This window comes from Centrocercus urophasianus, unplaced genomic scaffold (assembly GCF_019232065.1).
Source record: "Centrocercus urophasianus isolate 14NV4802_14NV808 unplaced genomic scaffold, USGS_Curo_1.0 seq_25, whole genome shotgun sequence".
NCBI classification, from domain to species: domain Eukaryota; kingdom Metazoa; phylum Chordata; class Aves; order Galliformes; family Phasianidae; genus Centrocercus; species Centrocercus urophasianus.
In genome coordinates, this window is record NW_024884811.1 from 15969422 (window position 1) to 15991003 (window position 21582).

At 41.0% G+C, this 21582-nt stretch overlaps 1 protein-coding gene across 2 annotated transcripts in view; it reads left to right on the forward strand.

Moving 5' to 3' along the window:
* Positions 1 to 144: 144 nt before the first annotated feature.
* The window catches only part of NADK2 (NAD kinase 2, mitochondrial), a 30287-nt gene continuing 8849 nt past the window's right edge, over positions 145 to 21582 (forward strand). The window contains exons 1-7 of one of the 2 annotated variants that reach the window (XM_042825917.1): positions 145 to 478; positions 11450 to 11538; positions 11900 to 11988; positions 13385 to 13466; positions 14791 to 14874; positions 19053 to 19189; positions 20075 to 20153. In XM_042825917.1, the coding sequence (XP_042681851.1) occupies positions 182 to 478; positions 11450 to 11538; positions 11900 to 11988; positions 13385 to 13466; positions 14791 to 14874; positions 19053 to 19189; positions 20075 to 20153 (857 nt within the window). In that variant the 5' untranslated portion in view covers positions 145 to 181. The remainder of the gene's footprint in view (positions 479 to 11449; positions 11539 to 11899; positions 11989 to 13384; positions 13467 to 14790; positions 14875 to 19052; positions 19190 to 20074; positions 20154 to 21582) is intronic. The other variant, XM_042825918.1, reaches the window with a different exon arrangement.

The window sequence follows — 21582 nt, forward strand, 5'->3', positions numbered from 1 at the left end:
TGATTGGCGGAGGTTGTGGCTGCGCGCGCGCGGCGGACGCGGGGCGTGGCGGGGCGGACGCGCCATGTGTGCCGCTCTCTGCACGGGCGCGGGGGCCGTCTTAGAGCCGGGGTGGGAGCCGCCGGGCAGCGCTGCGCCCTCGCGCCTCCGGTGTTGAGAAGAAGCGGGGCGAGGTCGGACCATGTCCGTCCCGCGGCGCTACCTTTGCCTCGCCGGCCGGGCGGCGGGAGTCACCTCCTCCCCGATAGGGCTGCCGCTGCTCGGGGGAGCCCGTCGGCGTCTCCTCGCCTCCCCCGGGCCGAGCGCGGTCGGGACCGGGCCATGGTGGCCGCGGCGACGAAGCTGCGGGGGTCCGGGGTCGGCGGGTGGCGGATTCCGGCCGGAGCGCGTGGCGGTGGTGGTGAAGACGACGCGCTACGAGTTCGAGCAGCAGCGGTACCGCTACGCGGGGCTGTGCGAGGAGGACCTGAAGCAGCTGGTGAGCGGGGCCGGGAGCCGCCGTCGGGCCGGGAGAGCGGCGCGGCCTCGGGCCGGGGCTATCGGGGGCCGGGTGTGCCTGGGTTTGTGCCGAGCTGTTCGAGATCAGAGAACCCCGCTCTTGTTTTCCCTTGCGGCGCGCAGCGAGAAGGCTGCATGTGCGGAGGTGCAGGCGGAGGGAAGCGCTGCGTTGCGAAAATCCCTCCGACACCTGGAGAGGACTTGGTCGTGTTCCCTCCCACTCTTTTAGCTCTGCTTTGCTTCCTCGATTTGTCTTTCGTTACCTAACAACTCCAGCCAAACAGTCGGATCTCCCGTGCGCACCTGTCTGTCCTGCTGCTGCTGCTTTTGGAGATGCCTTTTTCTTCGTTCTTTATGGGATCGGTGCAAAGGCAGGTGGTTGGTGGGGAAGGCACGCCAAGGGCAGCACCTTCCTGCTGTGTCCATCGTCGCTTCAAACCGTTGCTTTGGACTTGTAGTCTTGGCTGGGCTGAAACTTGCAGAGGGGTTTCATTTTTGTAGGAGGGACAGGTGATGTGTTTGTGTTGCCTTCAGAAGTACAGTATCTGAAGAAAGAGAGCTCTTGCCGTTTTTCAGCGTTTTCCTTTTTAACCATTTTTCTGGGTATTCAGGCAGCTGTCCACCTCCTGTGGAATTCTGGTCTGTGCATACTGCATGTTGCGTAAATCTCTTTACGTGATCGAACTTCACGTGGTGCCACAAGGAACCACCTGCCTGCATTTATACTGTCACTGCATGCAGGTCAGTGCTGCTGAGTGTCTCCCTGTTCCACCAGAGCTGCAGAGAAGCTGCATCTCACCCAGCTCACATCAAGACTGCTCCTCTGTTGGCGTGCAGTTAAGCTTCTCTCAAGGGAACTTTTATTGCTGAGAAGTATAGAGAATCAGCTTAGTTCCTCAGCGTGCAGCTGAACCCAGGAGGAACAAATCTGCTTGTTTCACCTTTCCCTAACTGCTTTTGTGCAGGTAAGACCAAGACCTAGGGATCAATAGCCTGTGTCAGCTGAAGTAGTTGCACAAAAATCTTCAGTGTACTTTTGGAGAAAATCTCAGGAATACTAATTCTCCAGACTGTGAACAGTGCTTTTTTACGTCTGGCTTCCCCCTTAGAGTACCTCCACGTGAGGAATTGCAGCAACAGAACTCATTATCTCTATGTAGCCAAAGTCTAACTTGCCCAAATACGTGTCCATCAGTATTTATTTAGGCTTTCTGCAAAAATGCCTCTATTTACTGTCTGCTGGGAATCAGGTCTCGTATTCTTTTCCTTGATTTCTGGACTGGCAGTAGGCTCAGCAAATGCATTAGATGAGGATTCAGCAGAGTCTTACCAGCTCTCCTGTGAATCTGCAAAATGTTTTTCCTGCTATGGATAGTCTTGGAACTCAGTGCTTTTTGTTCTGAATTAGTCATGCTGCTTCCTGCATCTCCTTCTGGTGTAGGCTGCAGGAGCTGGTCCCCGGGCTGCTGGTCTCTGAGAAGCAGAAGCCAGACACGTGGACAGGGTGTCCCACTGGGGGTATGCAGGGTTGGGGTTTGGTTCATCGTGAAGGCCATGCCCTAATGCAGATGTGAGTAGTGCAGAAGCTCAGTCACATGGAGAGTTGAGACAGGGAGCAGAGTGGGCATCTGGGCTGGCCTGAAAGCCTGTGGGCGATGAGATGATGGCAAAAAGCATGAATGTACGTAGGAAGCACTTGTTACAGGCCTAAGCAGTTGTGCTTGATTGCTGCAGCAAGAAAGCAGGCCCAAATTTAGGGGTTGCACTTGGTGTGTTTTTGTATGAAGACAGAAAAAACAGTGAATCACCTAATGCAGAAGACACACTTGTGCATGCCTTTGAGCTTCAAATTAAATAGATTACACAAACAATTAAATTGTTCTGTATTCGCAGAGGCTCTAAATCATTGATGTATTTTAATATACATGAAAAAATGTAAATCAATGTGCATCATATACATGATATGCTATATAAATTATAACATACACTGAATAGCATGCTACCTTGGTATAGAAGCTGGTTTGCCAACACTTCTAATGGGAAATGCAGGCACCTGGGAGCTGTGGCCCATTTTGTGGGTGCACCAAGTGAGTTGTACTGCACAGGCAGTGTTACAGGTTGCAGAGTCAAAGTGGCAAGTTCAGAATTCCCTAATTCTTTCTTACTGCAAACAGGGAGAGGTGAAGAAATAGTCCAGCCAGCAGAAAAATAGAACAGATGGGGGAGACATGCATAGAGAGTAAACACTGAAAGTATTTAGGAGATCTCTGAAAGATTAAATCTTTCACTGCATCTCTGCATGTACGTCATGCAAGAGGTTGTGTTCCTATATCCCGTGGCAGATGCTCTGCGCACTGAAAAATGAGTCTGTTGAGAACTGTGCCTGTTCACGTCTGACTTGTCATTTACATCCTATTTCTGAATGGTTCTGGAAAGGATAGTTAAGTGCTGTGAATGCCACTATGCAGGAGAAGATTTCAGAGTCTTTAAAAGCTTAGAAAGGAAGTCAAATACATGTAAAAGATGATGAAAAATAAAGTAAAAAATATCTTCTGATACCTTGGAAGAAAAATGCCCTTCAGTAATCCAGCACTTTCTACATTAGCAAGATTTGTGCTTCATATCACACAGGAGATGTTTTGTTTGCTCTCATGAGATCTTAAGAGACTTTTGTATTTCTAACACTTGCACTTATTGGCTGGAAGTTCAGTAAAAGTCCTGATCATTTTGCAAGCCCCTACACATAGTTTGCTTATGTCTTGCTCCAATTTATAGGAGGGAGATGAGGTTCTTTTAATATCTGTATACCCGGCGTGAGATTAAGAAACAATGGTTCATATGTTAGTCCAACCAGTTTATTACAAATCCTAATCAGGGAGACAGGGAAGGGAAGTAGGGCGATAGAAAAGATAGGAAAGAAGCAAGAATTACAGCGCTCTGAATTTCCTCTGCTTGGTGTCTAAAGGTTGATGGTTACTATAACGACTGATCCAGTCAGCTAATAGTGAAGGCTGCTATTGCTGCTAGAATTTCAGTGCCACTTTGGAACCTTTATTTTCTTCCCAGAAAACTTTTGGGCAGGCAAGCATTGCTGTCTTCCTTATATAAACTTGAGAACTCTCAGTTCCAGTACTAGATAACTTCCTCAGCCCTATTTATTTTTTTCAGTTTTACAAAGCGGTTGACACATAACTGCTGACTTGTCTGTCACTGCTGGAAGGTATCTTGGGAAGATAAACAAAATTAGCTGTCCAAACACACATCAGATTCAGTTTAACTACTTTTGAAAATGTCGTCCAGTGAAAAGTTATGGTTGTGTTTTTCTTGATTGGAGGAAGGTGATTTAATGCGGACCACAGTTGATGCTCTGCTGTGACTGTTTTAGGTGTCTGTCTTTGGAGTGGGGAGAGAAAGGAAAGAATTGAAATTTTGGAACACTGCAGCAAGTTGGCTGAGATGGTCATCTCAAAAAAGTGTTTATTTAGATATCTTGAAAATTGGCAGATGGGTAGAGAAGGAGTATTCTGGGTATTGCTGCCTCTGAATGAGGCACAGTTTGAGCTCAGTGTTAATATAGGGCACCAAAATAATGCTAAGCAGGGCTGGTCCAGAAGGAAGTTTCCCCCAGCAGTACAAAAGCCTCAGCTGGAGCTTGTGAGTTCTTGTGCACCAAAAGGAAAATCATAGAAGTGGAGAGGAATTGGGTGCATCCCTGCAGTTTAGATGCTTGCAGCACCAGCTGTTACTAATCTGTGCATTAAAGTTTCAGTGCTGCTTAGACGATCATCTCTTAAGGAAAATGCATTATTAGCTCTCACTGGATAAGGATTTTTTTTTTCTTATATTACAGAAAAACCTCATTGCTTCTTTTACATCAAATAGCAAAAAGAATTTTTTTTTTTTTTTTTTTTTTTTTTGTGACCTTACCTCTAAATTTATTTTCCTAACTACCAGAAGTTCTGGTTTCTGGGTGTCATACCACTACCCACAAGGTATTCTTAGCAACTAGACAGGCTTTTTGTTCTTTAGACTTCTGTTTGAAATCTGCTTTTCACTCAAAATGCCCTTGATCCACTAGAATTCTATTCAGAAAATGCCACTCAGATATTTTTAACACTAGGGTTTTTATAGATACAAGGCAGGGAGCACAAAGGGAAAACTAACGTGCAAACTGAAGAGTTTAACAAAATAATGATTTTCAAATGAAATCTCAGTCTTTTTGAAAAACACAAAGCCCCCCCATGTTTTCTTTTTAGAACTTGAGACATTCTAAAAAACAGAGTGTTGGAGTGCATATCAGCCCGTATATTGTGTGGATCCAGATGTGTGGTATATGAAGGTAGGATGAGGACTTAATTAACAACACTGAGGTGGTGCTGTGAAGGTTTTCTTTATTCAGGTGAATTCAGACTAGCCATCTCTGGTTGCATGTTCTGCAATGTGAACTATTCCAGCAGGTTGACTTCTAGGGAGTGCATAAAGAGGGTTTGAAAACTGGCAGAACCGTAGTTTACTGCCTCGCCTTGAAAAGAAAAAAAAAAGAATACTGTGTACTGAATTTGAAGCATCATGGAGTCAAGAGATGGATTATAGCATGCCAAGGTTATATAAACTAGGACACTTTTCTCACAAAAAGTTTGAGCTGCTCTGCTGGAAGCATTGTGGTGTGTGTAACTGCGGTTCAAATCACAGTCAGTGTTTTTTTACTTACCTTTACTTTCCAGACTTGGCATTTGTGTCTCAGTGTTCAGTAAGTTCAGTTGCTACATTACAGAATAAAATGCCTTCAAGGTTGTCATTTGGTCTTGTGAAGAGTCTGGAAATGACTGAAACAAATGACTGGAACATGGTTTCTTCTTCCGTAGTGTGTGTTTGTTTTTCCAGCACCTCATTCATGTATACTTAGATTGTATATAGCAAATAAACATGAATGTATGGTGTTTTGGTGTGTTTAAATTAAATGTCAACTGGCTTGTAATTTAATGCTTAATACAGCTGAGAAAGGCTGTTTTTGAAGGGGGGGGGGAGCCTTTAAGTAGTTGTGATTTATGTCATTGTTATGTTAGTGTCTACTTGGATTGCTTGCATTGTGCTGGATTTCTGGAAGCCTGCAACTGCAGAAAGAAATTCCTGATTTGTTTATAGTTAACACAACAACTTGTTCTGGATTAGGTTGCAAACCCACTATATGGATTCCTCTGTTGTGGTTAAAGTAACAGTGCTTTAATGTGGTAAATGAAGAACTAGTAAGCAATTTGTGGTATTTCTATTTTTGTTCACCTGCAGATAAAATTCTCACCCTCAGAGCAGCATTTCTTTAAAGCTTTGGGAAAGTGATTTTGCCTGTTTTATTTACCAGGTGAAGAAATAGTCTGTCATCTGCCAGAGAAGTAATGGAACACAAAATGCTTCATCATTGTCACTCAATGGCAGATACAAAGGCAGCATTTGGAAGGCTGCGCTTACAAAAGTGAGGGGTCTGTACTGCTGGGAGAAAAGGTTTGGGAGGTGTAAACAAAATGCTTCCTTGCTACTGCAGCCCACTAAGGTACAGCATGGGAAATTACATACAGAACTAATAGAAACACAGCATGCATAAAGGCCAGACGCTGGGAACAGTTTGTGTAGTTACACATGTCCCAGACTTGGACAAGAAAGAAGGAACTGGGCTTAATGCCTGCAGCCTGCAACTCAGTGGTACTTTGAAATGGAAAACTCAGTTCATGTTTAAAGCTTTGTAGGGAACTTAAACCTTGAGCCCGGGTCTTGTGGATTCTCAGCAGGGCTTCATTTTGGACAACTATGTGTTTCTTTGCTACTTCAGCTAAGGGAAATGGTCATTACTAAAGTCATTCTGTAAGCAAGATGTTGAGTTGGTGAATTGCACTTTTAAATTAAGTCAGTGTGTTGTAAATTCATCCAGGACCTCAGTATCTCAGTCAAACTGGTGGCTTTGCTTCAGAGAGGGCTTCAGGACTCTTGTTAGGTCAGTCTGCTTGGTCTGAGTGACCCTGGATGGGTTCATGCTCTCATATTGCAGGCATGACTCTGCTGAAGCCTGTCATATTGCTATCAAAAGCTTCAGCCATAGCCTAATCAAACAAAACATCCATTCAGTGAGCCTGGTCTTCTTCAATGAAGATGTAAATTGGACTCATTTTTTTTTCTAAATTTGATGACTACACAATCTTCTTCTTTTTCTCTAACAAAAGCATAGAGGGTCAGCTTGGATAAATTTGGCATTTGTAGTGCAGAAGCAAGTAGGAGAACATGCTTTGGCTTTAAGAAATTTGAAAAGGCTGAATCCCATGAAGGCGGGACCATTGGTAAAATAAATAAAGCAGCTGAAACTTGTGAGTGTCACTGTTTGTTGTCTGGGTAATTGGTCTTCATCTAACAGAAGCTGAAGGTGGGCATGATCTGACATCGTGATGGCTGTTGTCATCCTCAGACCCAGGCACCTACTGTATGAAAGCAGAGTGCTGAAGCCCCTGTTGGTTCCAGCCAAGGTTAAAGAAGCCCCAGAGATTTAGAGCTGTGTCTTGAGCAGACCCTTTTTTTTGTGGCATGATCCCAAAGTCTAAGGAATGGACATTTCTACTAGGTGGGTTCTACCACAAATAAGTGCTCAGTCTTTGTCTTCTTGTCTTTTGCCCATTGTTCTCTAAAGTCTGGAAGCTGAGCTGTTGTTCATTCCCTCTTTATCTACAAATATAGTAGAACTTCCTATAGTAGAAAATAGGAAAGCTTAAGTATGTTGTCAGACTTTTACATACAGGTGAGGAGAAATGGGTAAGCTCCATGTCTTCCTTACTGCTGAGGAAAATGAATTTGTTTTTAACACAACACATTAATTTGTCTAGTATTTAACATGAGAGCATAGGAAGATGATTTGCGTGCAATTTTAGACTCAGACTTTGGTCTCTAAGCAGATTTTGAGTCAGTGTTCCTTACTGGTCAAGGGAACTAAGAAGTGTATGCTGTCTGAAGTGCATGCTACATTCAGAGCTGTTTCTAGGTCTGGAAAAAGAAGGGACAATTTTCCACAGTGTCATCAAAATCAATTGTTTCTTTTTAAAGCAAGAGTGCTATCTGTCTTGGGAGATTATATTAATCTAGAGAAAATTTTTGAGAATACAAGGCTTTTAATAACGCTGTGCTTTGCTTAGAAATAGTTGTTAGACTTCATCTGTAGTGATTATAACACCTTTATCTTAAAGCTAAAATTAAAGCTTGTGTGTTCAGCTGCTGCATTCTCAATCTGTTTGGTGATTCTTTCTACAGAAGTTGGATAGGTAGGAAACTAGTAATCTGTTCTTTTGCTTCTTGTGAGTGAGGGGGGAGGTTTGTTGTGGAAGTCTGTGTGATTGTTCCTAGTTTGACTCCCAAAGGGTCTTAAAATGAGCAGAGGTCGCTAAGGCATTGCCTCCATCCTGCTGCAGTAGCAACTTAAGACTTTGTCAGTGTTGCAAATTCTGAATAAGCCTTAGAGTATAAATAGGTACATTATGTGCATCTGAAAAGCTACTGTTAATCTTAAGGTTTCTTTATGATAATAGGATATCATAAAATCTTTAGGATAAAATGTAGAAGATGATCAGTTCATGGCTTTGCACTGGACAACATTCACGTTTACTTTTCTACAATCCTCATGGTTAGGTTAGGAAACATCAGTAAAACTTTAGCTTTTCTTTTCCCCCTTCCGTATTGCAAGGATAGTAACTCACGTACACAGAAGCAGGATTCTAAAATGCGTGTGGACAGCAGCAGGAATCCTGGTGCTGCCAGCTGTGTGGCACTTGGCCTGTCAGTGCAGTGCTGTCGCATGGGGCCTGTGAGGCCCTGGGACAGTGGCTGTGCAGCTCAGGCCCCATGGGGTCAGGCTGAAGTCTGGAGAAGGAAGGCAGCCTCCAGCAACTGTCTCCTGTCTAAATGGCTGTTAAAGGTGCTCTATGAAAAATCAGCCTTTCTTTAAAAATGATCAAGCAGGAGGTTGTGTTGTGGTGTTACACTATCAGACAGCTCAGCACAGGGCCACTTGTTCAGGATGTAAAACAGGATGAGGGAGGTAAAAGTGCTTGAATTCCTGATTAAGATGAAGACAGTTCACCACGCAAAGCAGAAGCCTTGTATGCAGAAGCAAAGCACAGTGAGGAATAATTTATTGGCTGTTCCTCATCAGCAATCAGGTGCCAGGACAGCAGGGCTAAGCACATGTAGTGGTGTGTCAGGAAGACAAAGACCATCTCTCCAATACCTGACCTTCCTTCTTCTTTATCCAAACATTTATTGTTCACTGTGATGCCGTGACCTCTTGGTTCAGGTCAGCTATCTTGCTTCTGACCCTTCCAGCTCCTTGTGCACACCCAGCCCCTCACCAGCAGGGGAGAAGCTGAAACCTCTCTGGCACTGTGTAAGCGCTGCTCACCAACTGCTAACATATTGAAGTGTGATCAATTGTATACTCATCTCAAATCCAATGCAAGGCACCATGTGTCTAGAAAGAAAATTTTAGGTAGAGTAGCTACCTAACATCAATAATCATGCAGAGATTCATTTCTTGCTCATTGTTCTGAGGCAGGAGCTTTCTTGGACTAAGCTGAAAGATCATTTGCTGGCAGATCTGGCAAATGAATAAGGTAAATAAAATAGCAAGATGGAGTTTGTATTTCATGTGTGGAAGTAAATAATCTGTGAAATTAGCAGTCTGAAAAACATGCTGCAATAAGTGTCTGCTAGTCAGGCACTCATTTGGTGACTGTTCTTTATTCACAGTGTATTTCAAAAGGAGACGTGAATGGGAGCCCTGACCTTGTAACCCTGTAGATTTTTTGAGTGTAGCATTTATTTGCTTTCGATTTCTTTTTGGTTGTAAAACAAGGTCAGTTAGTGCTCCAGAAAGTATGATTGAAAATCTGAATTTTAGCAAATCAGACCTCTGGTGCTAAGGGGTCTGTGGGTAGTAAATACATACATTTTTCTTTTTCCTTTCCACTCCAGATGGATTCTATAAATTTGAGAACTAGCCCAGCAGTGATTAGTGCTCTATCTGTCTGCAGCGCTGTGATTTTCTCCCTGCCCACATCTGGACTTCTTTGCTCCTCAGAGCGGCACCATGAGTTCTTGTGCAGAGAGTCAATTGGAATGTGTAAGCATTGTGGCTGGGGAGGAGACCCAAGGCAATTCATGGGACTTAACACCCTGCACCCCAGCAAAGTTGTGCTAACAAGCACAATGACCTGGAAGATCAGTGGAGGTGTTTTCAGGTTTCTTTGCTTATGACCAAGCACAGCTGGCAGCTGCCCACACTGGCTGTCTGTAGTGCTGTTGATGCCATCCAGGCAAAGCCTAGGAGCCCTTGCTATTGGAGAAGGCTTCCTCATCCCAGCTGTAAAACCAGCTGAGGATTTCATTTCTGCTAGGTTTCAATCACTGATTCTAAACCCACTAAGCAGAATGAAGATGCAATTCCAGAACAGCCAATTCCATTCTTTTGTATAATTTTTTCAGCACTTTGTGTGTGGCTTATGGTTGGATTTCTTCATGACAATTTTTATCAGACAAATAAAGATTGTGTTTGTCGGATGTTGAACTGCAGTTAGCTGTGATTGTCATGTTTTGCCTGTCCTTTCTCCTTTGCTGTCAAGTTCTGTGGTGTGGGAATCTATATGAAAATGGGATTAGATTCAGCTGTCTGGCACTGCTTGTTCTTGGAAGGCAGTGCAGCCTTGTATAAAAGCACAGAAATGAATAGCTGGAAATGCCTTTTCAAAGCTTCTGGCACAGACAAATTTCTCTACACAAACTCAAGGAGGATTTTTTTTCTGCTCTGCGGAGTGAGAAGGGGAAATGGTGACAGTATATCATCTTAGAATACATCAGGTTAGATGGAAGCGTAAGAAGTAATGTTAAGAGGTGATCTAGTGATCTAGTCTAGCCTACTGCTCCAAGCAGGATCTTTTTCATTAGCAAGGTATTTACTAACTCCTTTCACTTAATAGCATTTTTTTTCCTTTTCTACTTCCGAATTCAGCTTAATCTGCATACAGACGTGTGTTTGGCATACCAGCAGCAAATGAACAGACTAAATAATGAGGTGGAGAATATATATAGAGAGGCAGTGACTGAATTATTTGAATGGAAGCTCATTCAAAAAAAACAAAGTATCGGATAATGAGGCAGTGGTCTTACCGGCCTGCTCATTCAGGTCTTACCTATATGAACTTCAAATGTTCGCACAGTCTGAAGAGTGTCCTGAGGTTATTTTAATTATTTTGCTTCCAAGAAGAATGGTGATAGAATGCAATTGCTGACTACAGTTTGTCTTGTTACTGATACAGTTTTGAAAAATTTGGTCAGTGAACCAAGGGCCAAATACTGAAGGCAGTAGGTGGCTTTACCTTAAGTTTTGCTTTGTTTTTGATGCAGGGGAAGTGCTACCTTTGTTACCATTTGGCAGTCTTCCGTTTTGACTCAAATGCGGTTTGAAGGTTAATGCTATAAGTCTTTTGGAGATACCTGTTTTAATTAAGCATTCGTGTTGCTTTTTCTGTTGTCCTCTTATGGTTAGCATGAAGTTTAGGTAAGTAGCTAACTATTTCAGTGCTTTCATCACATGCTGGAGGAGGATATTACTAAAACTGTTTTATGTAGATTTACCCAGAATCTTAAACGCATGAATTTAGAGAAGTGTCTGCAGTGGCACAGAGGTCAGTGTACCGTGTTTGTTTGCATGACTGTGTGCAGCCCTGGAGGTTGATTACTGTGGCAGTGTAATTACTTTAATTGGTGAGCACAAGCTGGCTGGGATTTATACAGAGATGTAACCAAAGGGACACTTACAAAAACATGTATATTTATAATGAGATAAAGTAAGTTTTATGTAGCTTCTGTTTACATTAGTTGCTACAGTAAGTGCTCTTGATTAACTGTTCCATTTTCTGTCTTACAGCTTGCCTTGAAGGGATCTAATTACGCTGGTCTATTAGAGCGGCATCGCATTCATACAAAAAATGTGGAGCATGTTGTAGACAGTTTACGGTAAGAATACATGGATGCTGAGAATTTCAGAACTTGCAACTGTACATAGGTGTGCGAAATAAACAGAAAAGAACAGTTAAGAAAGCTTTGTATGACAAGTCTTAGTAAAAGAATATTGAGAACAGGATGATATGGATGGACGGTCATTCCTGAAACATGTGAACTAGTTCAGTTTGGTTAACTAGCACATGAAATGATTATCTTGAAAACAGATGGAAAAGATAGAAAGCATTTGTGTGGGCATAAAATGCTTCTAAGCCAAATAACAGTTTAATTAGTCCATAGCTACATGCTAGTTTTCCAGAAGGATGTGACAGTAAAAGATATAGCACACATTCTGGCTTTTTTCTGTACTTTTCAGGAGTGAGAAGATAGAAGTCCGTCTTGTTAAACGTCGAGAATATAATGAAGAGACAGTTCGATGGGCAGATGCTGTTATATCTGCAGGAGGTATGATTTTATGAAAATGAAGTATTTCATTATGTTTTCATAGATGCATTTTTCAAATAAAATTTGCAAAGTATGAAGCATCTGGAGATATTCATACCTTGAAAACAAATTCTCCAGTATCTAAAGATGTAGCAGTAGGAAATAAAAGGCAACACGTGGCCACTTTGGATATCTTTAGTGTTGTCTTTTGTAAAATGGTGTAAATTGTTGACTTTTCTATTGCTATCTACTGAAGAGGATAAAATACTGTTCTGTGATTATGTGTAGCCCTTTACCTCACTCTATTTTTGAGAAATGTGAGGTGGAGACTAACAAACTGCCATTTCCTTCCCTTCCCAAACTTTCTTTCTTTCTTTCACATTTAATTCCAGTGACTGACAGACGTATCTATTTGGATAGATAGAGGTATGCAATTTCTGAGCCGCTTCTGCCACTGCTTAGAGCTTTCTAAACGAACCAACAGAGCAGCTATCCTGATTGATTCCTTTTAACATTGGATTGCAGCTGGTCATTCAGTTTTGCTTTTATAAATTGCTGCAAAATCTACTGTGTGTTGCTGAGCTCTGACGTAATGTTCAAGCATTTGTGGCAGTACCTGAACACTGCCTTGCATTTGTCTTCTTCCTGTCCATTTTGCTCTTAGTACTCAAAATAGATTTTATGGGATGTGTTTATACCACAAACACCTCAATAATACTGCTGTAGATTTCAGTCAAATCTTCAAAGTTTAATACTAAAATGAGGGGTTAATGTTTCCTCTGCCAGCTTGACTGTGGCAACATCCCTCATAGTTATGAGAGAAGTTGGCACATCAAAGATTTTCAGAGCTCCTATCTTGTTGTAAAGACTGATTTGGATTATAATTGTTCTTCTGTTTGACAGGGAACTATATTAACATCTGAAGAAACAGTGGCACTTAAAGGCTTATTCTCAATTTACCTTCTCAATTTAATGCAAGACTTTTTTCCGAACATGGATGTGTGGAGCCAAATAAGATGTTTAAATTATGCCTTCTGATATGAAACTAGAGCTGTTGTTTTGATAGGAACCACTGTAAAATCTGATATTGTTTTCTGGCTTCTGAGATTTTGTTTAGCATTATTTTCTAAATGATTCATCTTAGTAGGTAATAAGTATATAGAAACCTCCATAAATCTCTTTTCTAACTTCTTCCAGTCACATTTGTTATCTTGAATTTTGTTGGTGGTGTTTTGCTATAAAATATTAGTAGTTTTCTGGTCCTTTTTTTGGTGTGTGTGTGTGTGTCTGTGTGTACCCCTTAGCTGATTGGCTGTAAATACAGATAGATGGTTAAGGGTGATATGTGCTACAAAACATGTGAGACTATTTGGATTAGAAGGAAAAGTGAAACTAACATCTTCTTGTTTTTCTGTAGGTGATGGTACAATGCTGTTAGCAGCCAGTAAGGTCTTTGATAAATTTAAACCAGTTATTGGAGTAAATACTGATCCTGAAAGGTAAAAACACATTTGGGGAAGCAGTGCTCCATTTAATAACAGGCATAATGTGCATCTGTTTGCATGATGCATGTGGCATGCCCATGGCATTTAGCAACATATATGTCTATTGTACTTGATTGTAGGTATCAAGTTAACTTTATTATTATTATAATTTTTTTTATTATATATTATAAAAAGTTTTATTATAAAAGTTTCCAGAAAGGGTTGTCCCCTCTCATCTGAGAGGACTACAGTGTATTGGATAAGCATTACTGTATTCAGTGCTTTCATACAAATGTAGAAGTGCTTAGAGTTTGGTGACTTGTGTTACTGACAACAAGCTTGGTGCTGGAGGTTGTGGTATAGAGTACTGAACGGAAAGGAGACTTAGATAACAAAAGCAACTCAATGTGGTACCTGAACACTTACTTAAAGGGAAGCATCCTTGGAAGATGTTGCCTTCTCAACCACTTACTGGCATTTAGTTGTCCTCTATAAACTCCACCTAGCAGTAAGATTGCTTTGGGCAGGTGGGTCCAGTGTATTGGTACTGCTCAGTGGGAATAACGTTCAAATGGGTGGCAGATAAAAACTCAGAATTCACTAAGATTTAGATTTTTGCTTCTGGTATAACCAATTAAATAGTAATAATATTAATTATATTAATATAATAATAATAAATTAATTATGTTAATTATATTAATATAATAATATTAAATTAATATTATAATAATATGATATTAAATATATAATAATAGTAGATAGATAAGAAAGCAGTGATAAAATATTGTAATAATCTCCATACCTTGTTTCTCTTAAACATTTTTCAAATCTGTTAACATATTTTCTACAGTATCAAGTCTAAGTAACAGGGTTCAAATAACTTGCTTCAAGTTATCAAGTATCACTCATGAAACAGTGTTTACCTTTCTGGCTTGGATGTGCCATTCATTTGATCTTAGGCCTGTCACCTGCCTGTCTTGTATCACCAACTTGTGTTCAATATTGTTCCTAACTGGCAAAGTTTTTAACTTTAAATTCCTTGCCTAGAACTGCAGTGACAAGAACTCTTGGAATGTATACATTACTGCAGGATTGCTAGCTGAGCAGCCCGTTGTTAGGAGAAATATGGAAATAAGATCCTCACCTCTTGTGTATGCTACAGGAGGTGGAAGATGGGTGTGGTTGCTGATGTACTTTTAATACTATGGGCTTGTAAAAGTAAAAAGTCTAGCTTTGCTTTGTGTAACGAAAAGCTTTTTTTTTTTTTTTTTTTTTTTTTAAGGCATCAGATATTGGTATACTGTCATTTTCCAGTGCCTTTATTCTCTTTTGCTTGCAGATCGGAGGGTCACCTGTGCTTGCCTGTGAGGTATACACACGCATTTCCTGAAGCACTACAGAAGCTTTATCGTGGTGAGTTCAGGTATGATTTGCTGATTTTTGTTTTGTTTGTGTGTTTTACAATACATTGTTTGGATAATGCTTAATAATGTGTGATCTGTAAGGAAGAAGTGATGCTTAGTAAAATTGTAATGGTTCAAATTATTAATTCTGTGTAAATGTTTACTGTATTGAAAAACGTGTGGTTCAGAGTGGTGCTGAACTGTAAAGGATAAAGTTGGCTGCTGGTTCCTGGAAAAAAAGGCATTTGGTATGACCTTCACCAATTGATTTTCTTTTCTGACTTAGCGAATGACGGATGTGTTTGCTTAATATATTTCAACTCTTAGGAGCATTCTACAGTGTACAATTTTACATAGTACAGTGCCTGGTGATGCTAATAGAAGCTGATGAAGCCTACATGGTTAGGAAGTGGTCAGTTTGATGTAGATGGTTTTGCTGATTAAGGTACAGTGACTTAAATTTTGTTACTTGAGTAGTCTTAGGGAAAGCTTTTCTTTATCATAAAGGTTGCTCGATGCTTTCAATACTATATATTCTCAAAATAATTAAACTCACTTGAACTAAGGAGGAAGCAATTTGAATTTTAAAGGACAAACTAGGGTACAGTTTTTCACAGTCTCCTATTTAAAACAAAAGACATGGTTCTGTGGTGTCCTGGTTTTATGATTTTTGATTGGTATTCCACATCAAAGCATCACTCAGTGCACTGTCAATTGCCAGACTGCCCTCTTTGCTCCCTAGCCGTCTTGCCTACAGCATTAGAGTAAGGGCTTCAGTTTTGGAAACTCTTTATTTGATTTATTAGTTTCAATTCCAATCCTACTGTATTATATTAGCTCACATTCCACTGTTATATTTAGAAAACAAAGCTTTTTTTTTCCTCTTAGCTTGTTGCCACTGTTTTCCCTGTTAGGCCCATCTCCCTCCCTTTTTTTTTTTTCCTTCCCTCCCTCTGCTTCCTTTTCCAGGGTGTGGGTCTGTGGGTCCCTTCACCCCCTTATCACTGAACTAGACTGAACCAGGCCACACTGTGACATGTGGTGTGTTAACATTCCAGAAATAATTCTGTGATGGCAAGCAATCAAACAGAAGCAAGTCATTCACATTATAATATATTGCAGTTGTTTTTTGTTGTACTTTTAGAATACTTAATTTGTAGCTTGAAGCATTCTTGCATTTGTGCCATGAAAAATTCTAGAATGAGGTGAATATAGCCATCAGGTTTGATTATACCTAACTAAAGGAGTTTCAGTAGTTGTTACTAAATGAAAAGATACTTTTCAAATCAAATGTCCTCAGGCTTAGAAAGCAGAAGCTTTTAACTTTCCATCTTGGTAAGTAGTTTTGTTAAAGCTGTTAAAGTCCCTTGCTACTCTAGCCACTTGTAACATTTTATTGGATGCCATCTTGAAATTTTCATTGTTTTGCTCCTGTTGTTGCTCTAACAGGACTAAAGCCTCATCAGGGCAAAACACAAAATATCTTTCTGATTATTGCTTCAGATTAAGTTTGAAAACTGATATTCCTAAGCAAGGACTTGAGTGGTTGTTCTCTGATTTATTTAAGCATAAGGAATCACAGGATCACAGAATGGCCAGGGTTGGAAGGGACCTCAAGGATCATGAATCACGAATCTCCTACCCCCCTGCCACAGGCAGGGCCACCAACCTCCCCATTTAATACTACACCAGGCTGCCCCAGGCCCCATCCCACCTGGCCTTGAACACCTCCAGGGACGGGGCATCCACAGCCTCTCTGGGCAGCCTGTTCCAGCACCTCACCACTCTCTCTGTAAAGAACTTCCCCTGACATCCAACCTCAATCTTCGCTCCCTCAACTTAAAACCATTTCCGCTTGTCCTGCTGTCATCTACCCTTTCAAAGAGTTGATTCCCCTCCTGTTTGTAGGCTCCCTTTAGGTACTGAAAAGCTGCACAGAGGTCACCCTGCAACCTTCTTTTCTCCAGGCTGAACAAGCCCAGCTCCCTCAGCCTGTCTTCATAGGGGAGGTGCTCCAGTCCCCTGATCATCTTTGTGGCTCTCCTCTGGACCCTCTCTCTCTCTTTCTTGTACTGGGGGCCCTAGACCTGGACACAGTATTCTAGATGGGGCCTCACAAGAGCAGAGTAGAGCAGGACAATCACTTCCCTGTCCCTGCTGGCCACCCCTCTTCTGATGGAGCCCAGATACAATTTGCTTTCTGAGCTGCAAGAGCACACTGCTGGCTCATGTTCAGTTTTTCATCCGTCAGGACCCCCAGGTCCTTCTCTGCAGGGCTGCTCTCCAGAACTGCTCCTTCCAGTCTATATGGATGCCTGGCATTCCTCTGGCCCAAGTGCAAAACCTTGCGCTTTGCTGTGTAGAACCTCATCAGGTTCAGCCAGGCCCACCTTTCAAGCCTGTTGAGGTCCCTCTGAATGGCATCCTGTATAATCAATAGATATCAAGATGTTATAATCACAATATAATTGTATAATCGATAGATATCAAGATGTTATAATCTCAATACAGTCAAGAGAGTTAGACAAAGTAGACAACGATCACCAAAAGAGAATAGATGGAAGAGCTTACCCTTCAGCTGAGCTCACCAGAAAACACCAAGAGAGGTGATCTCCAGAAGAGATCCTTCCCCACTGGTAGGCAGCTCTTCAATAGGTCTAGGAGGGGTGCAGCCAGGCTCCACCCCTTCCGGCAGCACAGGTGAATTGCCTTCAGCTGTGCTCCTCTGGCTGACTCATGGCTCGCCTCAGGTGATCAATCAGAGGTTCAGGCTGTGACTCAGCAGTTCCCATACACATCCCTACACTCATTTGGAAGGAAATTTTGTGCTAGGTGGATACCTGGATCAACTTGTCTGAAAGAACTTCTGATGGCTCAGAGTTCTGTTAGGATGGTGATGTGTATATGTTGGAGACTGGAAAGAGAGGATTTTTTTTTTTAATCCTTATCCTTCAACTATGTGGAAGTCACTTTACTTGAAGAAATCTGTTAGCATTTGCCTTGTTCCATGTAACAACCAATCCAGTTGATTTATAAAGAACAAGCTATATCAGACTATCTTTGTTTTGTGACAGTAAACAGTGTAACAGGATCTCAGAATAGGGACGTAATAGTCCAGTTCTATAATTTTTTTTCTTTCTTAATTGAAAGTAGTCTTTCTGTTTGGATTGGCTGGAAGAAACCTGATGAGGTTTAATGAAAGCAGGTGTGTAAGGTCTTGCACCTGGGGAGGAATAACCACATGCATCAGTACTAATTAAGAGAGGAGCCCTACAGAGAAGGACCAGGGGGTCCTGGTGGACAACAGGTTGGCCATGAGCCAGTAGTGTGTCCTTAGGGCCATAAAGCCTGGTGGGATCCTGGGGTGGATTAAAATGAGCATGGCCAGAATACTGTGTCCAGTTCTAGGCTCCCCAGTTGAAAAAGACAGGGATCTTCCAGCAGGAGTCCAGCAGAGGGCCACAAAAAATGTTTGAGGCCTTGGAGCATTTCCCATATGAGGAAAGACTGAGTAACCTGGGTCTGTTCACCCTGGGGAAAAGAAGTCAGAGGGGATCTGATAAACGTTTGTAAGTATCTAAAAGGGAGATGGGAAACAAATGCATCAGGTCAGAATCTTCTCAGTGGTGTGTAGCAATAGAACAAGGAGCAAAGGCCTGAAACTTGTACATAGGAAGTTCCATACAAACTTGTGGAAGAACTTCTTTTTGGGAAGGGTGATGGAACACTGGAGCAGGCTGCCCAGAGAGGCTGTGGAGTCTTCTTGTATGGGAGATACTTAAGACCTGTCTGGATGCGTACCTCTGTGATCTATTGTAGGGTATTTGCTTTAGCAGGGGGTTGGACTTAATGATCTCAAGGTCCTTTCTGACACCTGTGATTCTGCGTGATTCTGCATGATGTAACTTTTGAAGATATATTTTGGTCAGTGTCATCTTATTTTACGCATAGAAAAAACATTAGCTGGCAATTTGGTGAGGGTAAAGTATTAACATTTTGATATGATTAACTTCATAAGTAGAGAAGTGATATGGAAGCTATAAAACTTGTAATGTGACCTTGTATTTAGCCTTTAATTGTAAGATGCTCTGCTTTGTGAATGAACGGGTACAACCCTTGTATCTTCAAGACTCTCTGATCTTAGCTAATTCTGTAATGAGTATTTTGGATACTGATAAAAACTCTTTCCCTCCCTAAGGTGGCAGTGGCGACAAAGAATCCGACTGTACCTGGAAGGAACTGGTATTAACCCTGTCCCTGTAGATTTACATGAACAGCAGCTGAGCCAAGAACAACACAGCAGAGCTCATATAAATGAAAGATTCCAGGATCAAAGTAGGTTAAAGTCTGTGACAAGAATGTAATCACTTTGCTATGATAACTTTGAATAGGAGGCATAGATTTGTAAGAACTGAGATATTTGAAGTGTGGTCACTGTGTTTGAAAAGTGGGAAGTGGTGATACTTGTTAGCTCAAGGTTCAGGCTCTGGGTTTTTTAGGTGGGAGTATGATCGTCTTCTATGTTTGTTAAGTGGTGTCTCTTAGGATTACTTGGGGTTACCACAGGAACAGTTTACCATGAATTTAGCAGGTCCACACTGAAAGTGTCTCTGCATACACTTTTACTACATTTGAAGTAGATTACCTCACAATTGAAAAATAAGCTGTCACTCTGTCTGCAAGCAGATGAAAAAAGACCAGTGACCATGTCTTCTTGGGTAATTCCTAGGTCATCAAACACCTTCCATTGTTTTCTTTATGCTGGACTGAGAATTCAAGAGCCTCATTTATCCAGTCCTGTATTTCTTCACTGAGAAATCCTGTTCATTATGAAATACTCATTAATTCCTTTAAACTACCTTTGATGTAACTTCTAATTCTTAGAACTTAATCTAAAATATTTATTAAGTCGCTGTCAGTGACTAGAAAAGGAGATAATCAGTCTGGTTGCCCATTGGTTCTCAGGCAAAGCAGTGTCTAAAAACGTGTGGCATTGGTTTTCTGACCTTGGTTCAACTACTTGTATTTTCCACTAAAGGACAATAACTAGGTACAGACTAAACTGGTGAAAAAGTCCTTGAAATGAAAATTGGACATTGAGAACCAACATCTAAATGCAAACATGGGCAGTAAAGTGTGTCTTCCAATGAATCATGGATCATTTTTGAAAATCTAGGCTTTGGAGCCATGATTTAACATGATTCTTTTCAATATCTGCAGGATCTGATGTTTCTGGTCCACATCTTTTACCAGTAAGAGCACTCAATGAAGTCTTCATTGGGGAATCTCTTTCATCCAGGTATGTGTAATTTTTTTTTGTTGTTGTTGCAATGGCTTCATTTCTTTTCATAACTCTGTAGTGGGCAATCACTTATGATGTCTTTGCTGTCAAATTTCTGCTCTAGCATCAATCTAGAATCCAGCAGGTTGGATTGCTGCTGGTTATGAAGCGTGTATTCAGAAATTAAGTGCAAAGTGCAGTGCTGTAAGCATCTGTTTTTCTATTCTTCAGTTTGGCCATTCTCTCCTCTGTTCTTGTCTGTTACTTTCTTGGCTAGCTATTATCTAATCATATACTTCCAGTTACTGTCTTTATCGTGAACTGAAGATTTCAGAAGATGACTTTGAATTGTCTACTCTTCATTAGCCTAGCATGACCAAACTGAAATACTAATAATAACTTCTTTCCCTGCCTCTGTATTTAGAAGCCCTGCATTTGGCTGAAGCCTTGTTATTGCAGGAAAATGTCCTTGTTCTAAGAAGACAGTTTGTATCACATAATGGTACTGCATTATGCGATGTACCTTCTTGACTGTCCTATCTGAAGATAAATGCATTTCTGTTAGCCAAACAATAACAAGAAGGATATGGGGAATATGAATGGGGCTTTGAGGAAGGAGTTAAAACATGATCCTCAGTCAGTGCTTCACCAAACTTTTACTTGTATTTTATATCCTTTTATTCTGTATTTTTTTTTAAACTTTAGTGTGTAACATCTTCTTGTGTTTGTACAGTACCTGGGACACTGTGATTGCTGCTGGAAACAGTATAAATGTTCCATGAGTGCTTTATCTTCCATCTGGACTGCAGCCTCAGACTGGCAGAAGGAATTAGTCTCAAACAGATACATATATTGCTGTCTACTAATCAAATATAATTTTATCAAGATTCTAAAACGTTTACTTAATGTACAACGATAGAGGAACACAAAGCTGCTTTCCAACACTTTAGCCCTCTACATCTGAATGTCATAAATACACTATGTTCCTTAGTTCAGTATTTTTGAGAGGCAGTGAAGAACACAATACCTGTAGGAACAAATCTCTAGTAATAAATCTTGTGTTAATAGGACTTGAAGACTTTCAGTAATGATGTCACACAGATGGGTCTAATTTTTAAGGCTCAAATAAATTTTTATTTTTAAGGCTGAAATGCTGCATAAGAAAACAAAGTACTAGTGCATCTTCAAAATGTCAGTTGAGAAAACAAGAAAGTATTACAAGCTTTGTATTTTTAGTTTGTCCAAATCAAAACATCAATCACTAAAAGCTCAGTAAACTTCTTTTATTAAGAAGTTCAGTCATGTGAACACAGTGAATGGGATGTGTTTCCAAGGGGTTATCTATTTATCTGAGGGCTGTATCGTACTATTTCTTTTAGGCATCAACAACTGTTCTTAAATATGACTGGAAGTTCTGAAGCTTATGGAGAGAGATTGGTTGTGATAG